A 16,372-nucleotide genomic window follows, 5' to 3' on the forward strand; every position below is an offset into this window, starting at 1 on the left:
TTGATTTTCTTCTCCCTATGTTGAGGGAGTGCTGGGAGAGTCTCCAGAGCACATTAGATAATATCAAGACTTCCTGGGTCTGGGATGTGCCTGTTGCTGCCTCTGAGACAAGTCAGCCTAATACAGGAAAACTTATTTCTCTCTCTTTTTAATTTTATTTTTCTTTAATTTCCCACCTCAAGATAGCTGCAGATGCTGCAAAAAGCCTTGTAGCTCAACAAAAATCCCAAAACTCCTTGGCTCAAGTAGTATTAGGTAATAAAATTGCTGTAGATTTTCTCCTAGCCAAACAAGGAGTCGTTTGGTCCATACCTCCTGTTATGTAAGTACTTCAGGTGAAATAGAAACTGTTAGAAGCCAGGCACGGTGGCTCACGCCTGTAATCCCAGCACTTTGGGAGGCCAAGGTGGACGGATCACAAGGTCAGAAAATCAAGACCATCCTGGCTAACACGGTGAAACCCCATCTCTACTAAAAGTACAAAAAATTAGCCGGGCATGGTGACAGGCGCCTGTAGTCTAAGCTACTCAGGAGGCTGAGGCAGGAGAATGGTGTGAACCCGCGAGGCGAAGCTTGCAGTGAACCGAGATGGCGCCTCTGCACTCCAGCCTGGGCAACAGAGTGAGACACCGTCTCAAAAAAAAAAAAAAAAAAAAAAGACACTGTTAGAGAAAGACCATCCAAACAAACTTAAATGGTTACAAGAGGTATGAGCTACTAATCCTCCCAACGATCTATTTAGTTGGCTTCCAAGTGGCCTGGGAAATCCCTTTCAAGCTGCTGTCTAAGTGTTTGTCATATTCATAGTCTCCATCATACTTTCTTAACATTTAAATTACTTACGATAGGACTGCAAGAAGTCCCCGGTTAAAACCAGAATTATGATGGTTCAGTGCCTAGAACTTACAGGCAAGTTAATTCTGCAGCCATTCCTTTTAGCTCTTATATCTCTTATACCTTATGGGTTAATGAGTGCCTGCCATCTCTCTATTCCTGCCTGATCTAGGATGTCCAATTGGCTGTCCTAGGGAATGGGTGGATCTGGGACAGGTAGCCACACCACCCTGGCAATGACGTGGGACAAAATAAAGATTTGGCTATTGGTGCTGCCTGCAGTAGATCGTGCCTAAAATGGGGAAACATGAAATAAAAATAAAATTCTAAGCATGCCCCTGCCCCACCGACTGACTGAATGGACACCACCTTGGCCAAGGAGACCCCAGAAAAACTTTGAAAGCTCAGTTTTCCAGCCATGATGAGAGGTTGGTTACACCTCAGTACACCCCATTCCTCACTAACTGATACCAGACTTTGTAAGCGTTAAATAGATACCAGCCCTGGAACAGAAACAAGACTCACTCCTCTCCTGACTTCAGCCAACCACCTGACACCACAGCCAGACTCCCCTCCTTTTTCGTGCTTTTGACATGACAGCTGACCAGTTTCACTGCGCTTTCCTTCCTGACAAATGACCAGCAGTCACAGACTAGTTCTGGCTGCTTTACTCAGGCTGTGCACCTTTTGACATATAAAGCTTAATTTTACTGCGTTTTAATGTTAAGTCTCCACCCCAAGAGAACATGGGGTTTGTGTAACGTGTATGTTTGCTTATACATGCATGAGTCCACCATTCATGAATATGCATAGCTCCTTCTATAACCTGTTAAATATGTACATTAGCCAGCCCATTTAGTGTAAAACTCCTGTTCCCCACTTCTTCCCTTGAAATGGTTGCTTTTGTTCCCAGCCAAAGGCTCTGCTTCCCAGCCTGCAGGTTCCACCTCAATATAAGAAATAAAGTTCTTCCCTAATGTATAGATCTCATGATTTTAAGTCAACACCCTATAGAGAGTCCTGTCTCCCGGCTTTGTCTGTTTGCTTAATAGTAGTGTCATTGAGCTTGTTCTCTAATCCCCTGTATTTGCTATAAACTCAGGGTTATATCTAAAGACTAGCCATATCTAAAAAAAAACAAATTATGCCCTATTTGCTGTCCCTCTGTATCCCTAGATCATAGGTGACAGTGATGTGACACGATTCAGTGAGCCCAAACACTGAGGCTTCAACTGAAGAGTTATCGTCTTCTCCTGGTTACAAACAGTGCCGTTTTCTACTCTCACTTTGTTTTGAAAACTAAAAGTCAATATTTGAAGAACTCTTAGATAATAATGTAGGTGCTGCTTTTCAAGCCAGCTATTTGAAGAAAGTTAATGAAAAAGAAACATTACTGATCTATATAGGGAACATGCTACCGAATGTATGAATCCTTCACTTTTCTCCCCTAATCGGAAGTAGTAATTTTCCACTTTGCCTTGTTTTTCTTCCTGTCATTCCTTCCCACCCATATCTCTTGCTTTCTTAACTTTTCAAGCTACTTACTATCTTTAGCTGGATCTGGCTAGACATTGGTTTTCATACAGTATTTGTCTACTTTGTTCGAGTTTACGTGCCAATAGGCATACGTCTAATAGAGACTTTTAATTTTTTTTTCTTTTTTGAGACGGAGTCTTGCTCTGTCGCCCAGGCTGGAGTGCAGTGGCGCAATCTCGGCTCACTGCAACCTCCGCCTCCTGGGTTCACGCCATTCTCCTGCCTCAGCCTCCCGAGTAGCTGGGACTATAGGCGCTCGCCACTACGCCCGGCTAATTTTTTGTATTCTTTAGTAGACACGGGTTTTCACTGTGTTAGCTAGGATGGTCTCGATCTCCTGACCTCGTAATCCGCCCACCTCAGCCTCCTGAAGTGCTGGGATTACAGGCGTGGGCTACCGCCCCAGCCAGAGACTTTTAATTTAAAATATACTATTGTTAACCTCAAATAACCAAAAAGGTCAGAATCTAGTTTACAGAGTTTATTCAAGCACAACAGTTGAGGACTGCAGCCCAGGACACACTTCCAAGTTGCCTTGGGGACTGCTCCAGGGAACAAAAGAGAGGCTCAAGTTTTTAAAGGACAAATCAAAAGGGACGGGGGCGCGGTTACAAAAATTGTTAATCAGGGATTCTCATTGGTTTACAGAAATAACATTGGTTAGAGATTGGCTATGTATTGTTGAACTATAGGGTGTATGGCATTTTACGGCCACTTGGCTTCAGTCTAGAGCCCACATAGCAATTGGCTTCAAGAAGTAATTACTTAGCTCAAAGGGAAGTGAGCATGGACTGCTGTGAACATTTTAAATGCCTTCTGGGCCTGATAATTTAAAGGTGCTTGCATTTCTCAGATACAAGGTTTTTGTTCTCACTATCCCTTAACATAGATAAGAACGTTTTGGACAAGTTAAATAAATAGGATTTTGAGTGGCTTTATTTTCGTGATTACACCATGAGTCTTAATGTTCAAAACATACTGACTCACATTTGGCTATTTGATAATGCATTCTTGGATCAGGAGCCTTAACCACTTAAGGTGGTATGGCAGTATGGCTAAAGCTGATTGAAATTCCATTTGTTGTTGGCATGTTACAGTGTTTGTAATAACACTGTTCCCAATAATTACATGTTAATAGGAGTTTTAATTTGCAAAATGCGTTCATATTCGTTTTTGGATTTGAGCCACATTTTGTTGCTGGAAGGAAAAAGTTTATGTCCATCCTACTAGTGAGAAAACGGAGGCTCAGAAAGACTCACTTATTTGTTGCGGGTGAGCTGTGACTATCTGGGCCAGCAGTGCGAGGCTACAAGAATTTATCAAGACTGGCCGGGCACAGTGCCTCACGCCTGTAATCCCAGCATTTTGGGAGGCCAAGGCAGGGGGAGCTCCTGAGGTCAGGAGTTTGAGACCAGCCTGTCCAACATGGTGAAACCCCGTCTCTACTAAAAATACAAAAAATTAGCTGGGTGTGGTGGTGGGCGCCTATAATCCCAGCTACTTGGGAGGCTGAGACAGGAGAATTGCGTGAACCCGGGAGGCGGAGGTTGCAGTGAGCCGAGATTGTGCCACTGCACTGTAGCCTGGGTGATAGAGTGAGACTCTGTCTCAAAAAGAAAAAAAAAGAAAGATTATGATGATGCCAAAGTGTGGGAGGATGGTGTGTGGTCAGCTGCGATTACCACTGTCCACATCTGCGTGGCCTTTAAGCGCTTCTCCCTGCACTTGGGTCAAGGGACTTTCGAAGGAGTTTTCCTGCATTTCTGCCTGCCCAGATAAACCCAGAGACTATTCTGGGATGTAGGACCTGCTTCCCTCTTCAGCCAGGACCTATAGACCTTTCTCATCCTTCATTTCCCCCATCCCAAATCTCAAATCCCCAAGCAGAATATCCTATCACTCTGGCCTGCCTCCAGCAGAAATCCGTCAAGTTGAGTAAACCCAGAATCTTCCCTCACCTTTGATGTTTCCTCTTAGTAATTTTTCATCTGTTGATCCCCATTCTATTTGGTGGCAATAAATCCTCACTCGTCCTTGTATTCAAAATTGAGCCCAGTCCCTCCCGCTTCTGCAAAAGCTTCCCTGCCGTCAGTAGTCTCTCTTGAATAAAGGCTTCCTCATAGTCTTTGACAAGTGTTATGAATAATTGTTTGCTTAACACTGCACAAAGGGGAAATGGTCTAGAAGTGATACAGACCATTTCTGTTTTCCTAATGATCAGTGATGATCGGTGACCCTAGACTAAACCTCTGCGAAGGATTATTTTAGGCAGAAAGGCCTCTCCTCTTCCCTGGGTTTCCTTTCTCAGTCTGACCCCTTTATCTAATTTCCTTTCCTTACTTTTAAAAAAACTAGATAGTAATTCTCCTGATTGGGCCATTCCACCGGACTCCTACAGTATGTATCGTATTAGATGATGTTTGTATGTTAGTAGCCCTTTTAAAGGGTACCACATCCCACCCATCTTTGTTGACATGTTGGCACTCAAATACCTTTGTCGTTTTCTGCATTTTACTTTTTCCCCTGTTGTTTCAAATGCCTGGAATACTCTCTTCACTATCTCTTAAATTCTCTAAACTCCCATTCACTTTCAAGGTGTGTCTTGTTGGTGGAGCAGACATTCCTGGGGACCAGCTTGGCAGAAATTAAAATGAGAACATACCAAGAAACTGAAACTTCGCAGAAATAATGTAGGGAGTCTGTTGGTAATCAGCTGCCTACCACCACCGCACATTTTGAGATTCTCCTGCTAAAAGCTAAATGATATGTATTTTCAATAACGGGGGCATTTTTCTTCTTGCCTGTGATCAATCACAGTTTGACTTCATATCTTGTTGTTCCCCATGTTCTCTTATATTCTGCAGCAGGACAGAGCTTCCTGTTGCATCCAGTATTTTAAAAACAAGTGTCTGTACCATAGCTGAGTCTAGCGTCTTCTGACCCCTCCCTTCCTTACACTGTCTTCCCTCAGTATCAGCAGGAGATTGGTTCCAGGACCTCCTGCAGATACCAAAACCCTCGCATGTTCCAGTCCCTTACATAAAATGGCATGGTGTTTGCCTATAACCTATGCATATCCTCATGTATGCTTTTTTTTTTTTTTTTTTGAGACAGAGTCTCGCTCTGTCGCCCAGGCTGGAGTGCAGTGGCGCGATCTCGGCTCACTGCAAGCTCCGCCTCCCGGGTTCACGCCATTCGCCTGCCTCAGCCTCCCGAGTAGCTGGGACTACAGGCGCCCGCCACCGCGCCCGGCTAGTTTTTTTGTATTTTTTTAGTAGAGACGGGGTTTCACCGTGTTAGCCAGGATGGTCTCGATCTCCTGACCTCGTGATCCACCCGTCTCGGCCTCCCAAAGTGCTGGGATTACAGGCTTGAGCCACCGCGCCCGGCCTCATGTATGCTTTAAATCATGTCTAGATTACTTAAAATACCTAATTTGAGGTAAATGCTATGTAAATGGTTTTTATACCTTACTGTACTTTTATTTATATATTATTTATTGTTGTATTTTTATTTTTATTTTCTAATATTTTCAATTGACCTGTGGTTGGCTGAATCTACAGCTCCAGATCCCAGAGATACAGAGGGTCAATTGTTCTTCTCTCCAGCAGCCGGAACAGCCTGTAGCTCTTTACAAGCACTGTGCTTTTTCCTATCCTGAGGGCTTTGCTCCCACTGCTTCCTCTGTCTGCAGTTACCTCTGTTCCACTGGATAATAGCCACTCATCCTTTAAGATGCAGTTCAATGATTACTTCTTTCTGGAAGCCTCTTCTGAGCCAGCCACCAGACTAGGTTGGGTGTTCCCCTTCTGTGTCCCATAGTACCAGTGTTGACTTCTAATATTTCATAATTGTGTGATAATGGATCTGCCTTACCAATTCTGCAGTGAGTTTCTTGAAAGCAGGAATTATATCCTATTCATTTTTGTATCCCATGTTTCTAGCACAGTAGTTGACAAGTGGTAGGCACTTGGATATTGTTGGAGTAGATGAGTGTGTGAACAAAAAGTTTAGTAACAGAAGCTTTTTATTTAAGTAGAAGTTTCAACTAGAGACTCAATAATTAATTAGTGATTTTTGCTTTCTACAGATATTGGTATCAACTTGACTGACCCTATGTTCAGAGGAATTTATAGGGGGGTTCAAAAGCATCAAGGTAAGTATTTCCTTTATTAAGGCAAATAGTTTCTCTATGAAGACAAATTTTCTGCCTCAGGAGATCTTGAAAAGCATAATCCAAGCTGGGCCTTGTGACTCACACCTGTAATCCCACCACTTTGGGAGTCTGAGGCGGGAAGATTGCCGGAGCACAGGAGCACAGGAGTTCAAGACCAGCCTGGGCAACATAATCCACTCTTAAAGTTGAAATAATAAAGAACTCATGGCTGGGCGCGGTGGCTCACGCCTGTAATCCCAACACTTTGGGAGGCCGAGGCAAGCAGATCACCTGAGGTCAGGAGTTCGAGACCAGCCTGGCCAACATGGTGAAACCCCATCTCTACTAAAAATACAAAAAAAATTAGCCAGGCGTGCTGGCAAGCACCTGTAATCCCAGCTACTTGGGAGGCTGAGGCACAAGAATCGCTTGAACCCGGCCGGTAGAGGTTGTAGTGAGCCGAGACTGCACCGTTGTACTCCAGCCTGGGCAACAAGAATGAAACTCCGTCTCAAAAAAAAAAAAAAAAAGAGAGAACTCCCTATGCATTTTGGATAAAACTGTAAACAAAGTGAAACACATTTATTGATAAACCATGATCATGAACATTTATAATGAAGTTTAATTCAGGTCTTTTTACCTATAGAAGTTTATAATTTCAAATATAAAACTTCAAATAGCCATTTGCACAAAAGCTAAAAAAAAGTCAAATTTTTGTCTGCCAGGTTTTCTTAATGCAGAGTTTATCTTTTACAGATGACTTACAGGATGTAATAGGGAGAGCTGTCGAGATTGGTGTTAAAAAGGTAACATCTGTTTTGTTTTTCTTGAGAATTTTAAATTTATTTTTTAACTAAATTTTAGTTAAAATTTTGCAGAGTAGAAGGGAACAAGCCAATGCCACACTTGGAGTACAAATTGTCTACTTGTGATATTAGAAAGTTAATTGAAACAAAATATCCAAATATTCTGTTCATAGCAATTTAAGTTACACAAATCTCATATGTAGTTCTTATATATGATAAATGGCAAAACCTCTTTGAAAAAAATTTTTTAAACCTATGTGAATTACCAGGTTTCTAAAGAGGCAACTTTTAATCAATTTTATAATATAATTTAGCATTTGTCAGAATTAAGCAATAATCAAAAATACACCAAGTGTAGCTATTTATAGTTTGGGTATACCACTTCAAATAATAGAGATAATACTTTAATTTTTACAGTAATAAAATGTCTCCGGTTTTTTAGAGAGTTCTAGTAAGCAAATGAATAGATATTTCTTTAAATTAGCTTTAAAACAGAGAGCTAGCCCACACATACACGTAAGAAATAAGGTTAAATTCCATAGTATGCTGTCAGGACACTTGATAGCTACTGCCTCCAAGTTGAATAACATGTTTTGGAAAGTGACACTGCTGACTAAATGAGTTTTGCAGTCTCCAACTCCAAACTTGTATTTGTTATTATTCACAAATAATATGAAAAGATAGAAGTTACATTAATTTCTCATTATGGAGTCATTCTGCTTGGTAAATCACTTTAAACAATGGTTTTCTGAAGACTCCAAAATACTAAGCTCTTAAATTTTCATGTGTTAGCCATGAGTAATTTAATCTTAATGTTTATTCACACACATGCACACACACGACACACACACACTTAGGAATGACGGAACTGAAGTGATTTTTACTTGGACATGGTTCCAAACTGAAATTTAATTCAATACCTTGCATTTATGTTATAGTAGTTAAAAGCATAGTTAGGGCATAACAAACCTGGTGTCCAGCCCCTGCTTCATTTTTTGTAGCTTTATAACCTGGGGTCTTTTATCTCACTAGATTTCAGTTTTCTCATCTGTAAAATGAGAATGATAATAGTACTTAATTAATAGAGTTGTTATGAAGGCTAAATAAAATATTGAACGTAAAGCATTTGGTATTATACCTGGCATAAACAACCTACGTTATGTGTATGCTGGAAGCTGCCACCATGAGATGATCATTATCATTATCCTATACACCAGGAGAGGAGACGATGCCCTCGTGTCTTGCCCTTTTTTCAACTATTTAGAAAAGTTACACATAAAATAAAAAGTAGACTTGGTTAGTATTTTACATAATTTAAATACTGGATGTAGGTATCTGTTCTAGTATTAAAGTTTTAGGTATGTTAGCAAAAAGAAAGTTTTCCCACTATTTTTATTAATGCCTTTTTTTTTTTCTGGAGGCAGAGTCTTGTTCTGTTGCCCAGGCTGGAGTGCAGTGGCACGATCTTGGCTCACTGCAACCTCTGCCTCCCAGGTGCATGTGATTCTCCTGCCTCGGCCTCCCAAGTAGCTGGGACTTCAGGGGCCCGCCACCACGCCTGGCTAATTTTTGTATTTTTAGTAGAGACGGGGTTTCGCCATGTTGGCCAGGATGATCTTGAACTCCTGACCGCAGGTGATCCACCCGCCTCAGCATCCCAAAGTGCTGGGATTATAGGCATGAGCCACTGCGCCCTGCCTTATATCTTATGTTTTACAGGTAGTCAAGGATTTAATTATGGCTATATGTTTCCTGAACGGATACTGAATACCTAATCATATTAAAGATTTAAATAGCTATATGAAAACATCTATTTATCATTTGCAGGTCTACCTTTGTTTTGTGTTTTCTCCCTAAGTTGTACCTAGAATGAGTTCATCATTTTAGTGAGACTCTTGAAGTATGAAACAATATACGTCATTATGCTTGAATCATGTGCTTAGAAGAATGTGCCCCGTACGCAGCACTGCTTCAGTGCTCTCACTATCAACACAAAGCTCTTCAGTGACACTTTCATTTTAACAGGAAAGATGGCAGTCTAGTTACTGGGTGGATCCTAATGGGTCTATGTAGAAGTATGCTTATTTGCCAAAAGCCATATGTTTTCCTACAGAGAATTCATCAGCATGCATTAACTCACTGATTCTCAAACCTTTTGCTCTCCAGTCCCCTTCACATTCTTTATTAGTGAGTACCCCCAAAGAGCTTTTGTTTGTGTGAGTCTTACCTACTGTATATACTATATTAAAAATTAAAACAAAAAATTTTGAATATTAATTCCTTTTAAAATAACAAGAAACTACTGAATAACATAAATAGCATATTTTTATGAAAAACAAGTGTATTCCAGAACAAAAAAATTAACAACATGAGTACAGTTGTTTTTTCAAATCTCTAATGACCATGTTACTAGAAGCCTGCTGAATTTTCATATCTTTTTCTGTAGTCAGTCTGGTGGTATCACACATTGTGTAGCTTCTTGTATACGTTGTGGACACTTGCAGTAGAGTGAGAGTAAAAAAGACAGAAAGTGTCTTATTATTATTATGAAAATAGTTTTGAGTTCACATACCTACTGGGAGTTACCAGACTACACTTGGAGAATTATCGAATCAATCAACACTATTGAATCACTGATGAATTATTCGCTTTTTCATAATACCTGATCTCTGTCCTCAAGGAACTTGTCTAATAGGAAAGGTAGACATGTAAATACATTTTAACATTTTAACAGAATCTAGTGATGAATTCTGCACCTCTACATGTACACACACATACATACACACATCCCTGAGGTGTAGTCAGATACCACTCTGCATAGGAGGCAATCTCCCAGCTGAATTTTAAACAGGGTAGGTGTGTGACAGTCACAGAGGAGAGCAGTCTGGAATAAGGAAGTGGTAGGAAGGCATGTTTAGGAAACTTACTGCTGCCCTATTAAAGTCAGCTTATTTTATTTTCTTTCTATTTCAGTTTATGATTACAGGTGGAAATCTACAAGACAGTAAAGATGCACTGCATTTGGCACAAACAAATGGTATCCTCATATTTCTTTTACCAAAAAAAATATGAATTAAGTAATTTTGAAGAAGTCTTTCTGAAAACTGCTTCAGGTACAATACAATGGATCATGACTGTGGAAACAACAGGAAAATAGACTGATTTCAGTGGGACATGATTAAGATGACAAAATTCAAAGTACTCATTGGTATATCAGCTGTGTATAAAACCGTTTCATAGTACTCAGTGAAGATTATTTTAAGATTTCAGCTAATGAGAATAAAGTTCTCCAGGTACACAGTTTAACCTCAGGTGTTTTTGATGTGGAATTCATGTGTGTGTTTTAACATGTTTAAGATATGAGTTGCTAGCTAGGCACTGTGGGTCACGCCTGTAACCCCAGTACTTTGGGAGGCTGAGGCAGGCAGATCAGGATATTGAGACCATCCTGGCTAACACAGTGAAACCCCGTCTCTACTAAAAAATTCAAAAAATTAGCCAGGCATAGTGGTGGGCGCCTGTAGTCCCAGCTACTCGGCTGAGGTGGGACAATGGCGTGAACCTGGGAGGCGGAGCTTGCAGTAAGCGGAGATAGTGCCACTGCACTCCAGCCTGGACAATAGAGCAAGACTCTGTCTCAAAACAAGCAAGCAAAAAAACCCCCAAAAAACAAAAAGATACGAGTTGCTTTTTATTTATTCTTTTTTAACTTAAGCTGTGAAGGATTATTTTATTAAATTTTTACTAGATGGACCAGATACTGTGCAAGGTACCAAGAATGCAAATAATAATGCTGTATAACCCCTCATATGCTTGCTTTATGTTCATACATTTTGTATTTATTTAAAATCTTGAAAGTTTTAGGATTGATTATTAAAGGAATCTTAGTTACATAAAACCTCATTTATCTGGCATTCATGAATTTAACTTTTTTTTGCATACCTTATGTGCTAGACACTGAGGAATTAAACATTCTACATAATTTTTAAATGTTGTGTTTTAAAATACTGATGTGTTTATGAAAACTTACTAAAAGCTATATTTTTATGGAAATCTCTCTAAAATCCATACTTCTCTTTTAGGATCCATTCACACTTTTTCTTTTTTTGAAACAGAGTCTTGCTTTGTCGCCCAGGCTGCAGTGCAATGGCATGATCTCTGCTCACTGCAACCTCTGCCTCCTGGGTACAAGTGATTCTCTTGCCTCGGCGTCCTGAGTAGCTGGGATTATAGGCGCGTGCCACCACGCCTGGCTAATTTTTGCATCTTTAATAGAGACAGGGTTTCACCATGTTGGTCAGGCTGGTCTTCAACTCCTGACCTCGTGATCTGCCTGGCTTGGCCTCCCAAAGTGCTGGGATTACAGGCCTGAGCCACCTCACCCAGCCCATTGACACTTTTTCTTAGTGATTAAAGAGAGAATCTCTCCCAGGGAGTTTTCGAGATATATAGGAACATTTTATCCTTACTTTTTATCCCCAAACATCTAGGCTTTTTAAAGTTCTTCCACCTCCATTATCAGCCCTCTTCCACTCCTCTCCATGTAACTTGTGTTCTTATAGCCTTAAAAGTGCTTCTTCCTTTGTTTCTAAACATCTGCATGAGAGCCTGAGGAAGGCTTGATACCTTTCCCATGGTTCAAACTCAGCTAAGCCATTCAAAAAGTGTTTTTGACGTCTCATTTGTATTCTATACAAGTCAGACTGTCAGAGTGTCCACCAAATAGGTGAACCTCATTTTTTTATTAGAAAAACAAATTCCCCTTTCCACCTCTTTAACCTCCACTATTAACCTTTTTAAGGGAATACATTTTTATGCTATATTAAATACATGAATCAATAATGGAGGAATTGGTGTTAAACAAAAATATATGAATCAAGATAGTCACATGAATGGTGAATATAAAAGATAAATCATCGCTAGTCATGGTGGCTCAGGCCTGTAATCCCAGCACTTTGGGAGGCCTAGGCCGGTGGGTCGCTTGAGCTCAGGACTTCGAGCCCAGCTTGGGCAACATAGCAAAACCCTGTCTCTACAAAAAAAATTTAAAAATTAGCCAAGTGTGGTGGCATGTATGTGTTGTCCCAGTTACTTGGGAGGCTGAAGTGGGAGGATCACTTGAGTCCAGGAGGTCAAGGCTACAGTGAGCCATGATGGCACCACTGCACTCCAGCCTGGTTGACACAGTGGGGACCCTGTCTCAAAAACAAAAAATTTTCACTTTGCATTCTACAGCCCTAAATGCCAAACTTTAGAAAAAGCTGAATTATTTTATTAATACATTAAAGCAATTTTCATATTCGTATCCTACTTTGTTTTGGTATTCTAAAAATTGTCATATGATTAACATAATGTAGTTCTTATAATGTGAATAATCTATTACCATGTTGAAAACCAGTTGAAATTACTTGATATCCTCTAAATATCATAAGTATAAATATGAGAAAATACTTTGAAAATAATCCTAAAACATTATTTTGTGTTAGATATGTTTTTCAGTACAGTTGGATGTCATCCTACAAGATGTGGTGAATTTGAAAAGAATAACCCTGATCTTTACTTAAAGGAGTTGCTAAATCTTGCTGAAAACAATAAAGAGAAAGTTGTGGCAATAGGAGAATGTGGACTTGGTGAGTGCCAGCCTCGCCTCTTAGAATGACTTTGTTTGAAAATAAATAATTTTTTTCTGTATAAGTTAGGAGTAATTATTCTTCTTTATCTTTTTAAAGATTTTGACCGACTACAGTTTTGTCCCAAAGATACTCAACTCAAGTAAGGAAATTTGTTGGCTTTACAAATTATTGTAAAATCATGAGTGATTTTAAATAACTTTTATTAGTTGAGAATATAGTTGGATTAAGCATCAGAATATTTTTGTTTTTCCCTCTGTATATGAAACGTTAAGTGAAACCAATTCCATGCATACTTGCATGTAATTCATAAGGGGCGGAAGCACATAGTTCCCTGGTCGATTAACCATTTAATTTTATTTTAATGGTAGAAATTAGGGATGAGTTTTACATGATAGAGACTTTACATTTTTTGTTTGCTTGTTTAACACATGCATTCCTACATGAACAGTTCCAATGGAATGAATTAAATTATTTTGGGGAATGTGATTTGTTTCGTTTTTTTGAGACAGAGTCTCTCTCTGTTGCCCAGGCTGGAGTGCAGTGGTGTGATCCCGGCTCACTGCAACCTCCACCTCCTGGGTTCAAATGAGTCTCGTGCCTCAGCCTCCCGAGTATCTGGGATTACAGGCACATGCCACCATGCCTGGCTAATTTTTATATTTTAGTAAAGATTGGGTTTCACCACGTTGGTCAGGCTGGTCTCAGACTCCTGACCTCAAATGATCCACCCACCTCAGCCTCCCAAATTGGAAGATATAATTTAAAAACAAAGGATATTAAAAGTGTATTACAAGCTAGGCACAGCAGCCTGCACCTGTAATCGCAGCTGTTTTGAGAAGCAGAGGCAGGAGAATTGCTTGAGCTCAGGAGTTCCAGACCAGTCTGAGCAATGTAAGGAGACTCCACCTCTAAAAAAAAAAATCAGCAACAAAAAACCGACAAAAGTATTATAAGATCAATCACCAAAGCTAGAAAAGCATAGTTTACTCTTGCTGGGCATTGAATATTGTTAGTCTGGAACTGTGAGATTCCTTTAATAGGAGCCATGTTGAATGGTGGCTTCTGAGAAAACTCCAAAGCTCACAACCCTGCAGGACTTCCTGTAACCCATTGCCTGGAGCTAAATTTGGAGCTCCTGTCATCATACTGGTGAATGAGTGTTAAAGATTGAAAAGAAAATTTAGGTCATAGTCTGAATTTAAAACGTAAGCATTTTGTCAAATTTCAAAAAGATCTTAATTATGAAGATGATAAAACATTAGACTGAGCTTCTAAAGGGGGTTAATTTAGTTATTCATCCATTCAACAAATATTTATGGAGCACTGTGTGCCAGCCACTGCCAAGAACTCAGAGTATGCAGAAATCTGAAGGTAGAATATCTGTCCCTAGAGACCTTTAAGAATAAACAGTCCTCTGTCCTCCTTAGTTTCTTATACACAGAGAATTAGGATCAGATTCTCTCTTAAGATACCATCCAGCTATATCATAATATTTAATAATTAATAATTTTGTCATATGGTGATACGATCATATGATTAAGCCAGTGACTTGATGGCCTAAAGGGATTTTTTAAGATTACGCATGCCAAAAGTGTACCTCCTCCCCCTTCCCTCCCTGCTCCCCACAAATGGGATTCTGATATGTCCCCCCTGGTTGAAAATCACTGTGGGGAGGAGCAGATCTACTAGTGGAGTCTGTCATACCCTAGACCTCAAGCTCCAGAGTTCTGGAGTGTGAAGATCTATAACCAAGTAGAAAAGGATGGGTTAGAGTAATGCTCTGTGGACACGTACTGTCTCTTTTAGGTCGCTCCTTTATACATCCCTTTTAGAACTGCTTAGTTTGTGGCATATTATTTGCTGTGTCTTTCAGGGACATTCATGTGGTTACTAGCAGGGTTACTAAAGCCCTATACCTCTGTCGAATATTATGTAGGCCAGCTCACTTAACCTTAAAAGTTCTCATGTTCACACTGAAATAGAAAAACAGTTGTCTTTAATGGTTCTTCAGGTTAAGCCCACAGATCATATTCCTCAACTTTAATGTCTGGTTTTTGTCAGGATAAGCCTTGTAAGTCTAATAGACTATGTGTTACGACAAGCAAGGGCAATGGCAGAGTCCCCAAGTTTTTTTGCTTGTATGACTTTTCATCCAAAATGAGTTAGAACTGATTCTAAAATGCAACCGGAATACTTTAAACTCAGTTTTGGGGTTAATTGAAAACATTGACAGTATCAGTTTAATTTAACTGTTCTGAAGATTCTTCACCATCATCAGAGCACGTTCAGAATAGCGTCTGATCTTAGAATATGCATATCACAGCTTGTGCTTGAACTCACATACCAGGTGTTGATTGCTAATAGACAAGTTCAAACTCCATTCAGTAAATGATTACCAAGTGCCTCCTCAGCATGACACAAAGGAAAATAAGACTTTTTCCCAATGCCACTGTAGACAAGAGAGGACATAAATAATTAAAGTAGGTTGGAAGTGCTGTCACTAAAGTGTGTGAACAGCAGAGGGAAGGACTGACTTTCAGTGACAGCATGTGACACTGGCTTCTTCCAGAGTGAATAAGCTAATGACAAAATAAGTAGAAGGAAATTTTGATAAGATGGCAGTGAAGATTTTTTAATCTTTAATGATAAAACATCAAATGACTTGGTTAAAAAAATGGCCAGGTATGGTGGCTCATGCCTGTAATTCCAGCACTTTGGCAGGCCAAGGCAGGCCTATCACCTGAGATCAGGAATTCAAGACCAGCTTGGCCAACATGGTGAAACCCTGTCTCTACTAAAAACAAAAATTAGCCGGGCGTGGTAGCGAGCACCTGTAATCCCAGCTACTCGGGAGGCTGAGGCAGCAAAATTGCTTGAACTGGGGAGGTGGAGGTTGCAGTGAGCCAAGATTGTGTCATTGGACTCCAGCCTGGGCAACAGAGCAAGACTCCATCTCAAAAAAAAAAAGACACACTAGTAACAATCACATTTTGATTGTTGTTAAGGACACAAACACCCACGTTCTCTGCCCCTCACTTCTTTTCCCCTAGCGTGTACTTACAGTATGCAATCTTTTCTGTGTACACAGCACTCTGTTTGTTTCAGCACTTAACCACGTTGTACAGGAATAGGTTTTAGGTTATCCCTTCCTCCCCACACAGACAAGTGTCTTTGAGTTCCTCAGAGGCACACACCAAGGCTTACTCATGGGACAGTTCCATAGCATTTAGCACAGTATTCTCAGCACATGGTAGGTACTTAGTAAATGTCTGTTGAATATTTAATACAAAGGGAAGGTTCTTTTTTATTCCTTTTGAGCAGTGTGGATAAAAAGCCTATAATTCAACTTTCACTATTGGGTTTATTTTTGGAAGACTTCAGATTTTGGTCTGCACTTTTCTACCATC

The 16,372-nt window shown here is 40.1% G+C and overlaps 2 protein-coding genes across 45 annotated transcripts in view; one reads left to right on the forward strand and one right to left on the reverse strand.

Annotated features, from left to right (window-relative positions):
• The window catches only part of TATDN1 (TatD DNase domain containing 1), a 233,945-nt gene that overhangs the window by 195,662 nt on the left and 21,911 nt on the right, over positions 1 to 16,372 (forward strand). For 3 of the 5 annotated variants that reach the window (XM_050801710.1, XM_050801709.1, XM_050801711.1), the window contains 5 exons: positions 6,461 to 6,526; positions 7,283 to 7,332; positions 10,306 to 10,369; positions 12,819 to 12,962; positions 13,062 to 13,104. In XM_050801710.1, the coding sequence (XP_050657667.1) occupies positions 6,461 to 6,526; positions 7,283 to 7,332; positions 10,306 to 10,369; positions 12,819 to 12,962; positions 13,062 to 13,104 (367 nt within the window). Of the gene's footprint in view, positions 1 to 6,460; positions 6,527 to 7,279; positions 7,333 to 10,305; positions 10,446 to 12,818; positions 12,963 to 13,061; positions 13,105 to 16,372 lie in introns of those variants that run through there. The other 2 variants (XM_050801712.1, XM_050801713.1) reach the window with 2 other exon arrangements.
• Positions 1 to 16,372, reverse strand: part of NDUFB9 (NADH:ubiquinone oxidoreductase subunit B9) — a 576,062-nt gene that overhangs the window by 20,297 nt on the left and 539,393 nt on the right. The window contains exon 1 of one of the 40 annotated variants that reach the window (XM_050801767.1): positions 5,210 to 5,213. The exons of the other annotated variants lie outside the window; for them this stretch is intronic. The gene's annotated coding sequence lies outside the window, so the exon portion shown is untranslated. Of the gene's footprint in view, positions 1 to 5,209; positions 5,214 to 16,372 lie in introns of those variants that run through there. 40 annotated transcript variants of the gene reach the window in all.

Source organism: Macaca thibetana, chromosome 8, assembly GCF_024542745.1.
Source record: "Macaca thibetana thibetana isolate TM-01 chromosome 8, ASM2454274v1, whole genome shotgun sequence".
NCBI classification, from domain to species: domain Eukaryota; kingdom Metazoa; phylum Chordata; class Mammalia; order Primates; family Cercopithecidae; genus Macaca; species Macaca thibetana.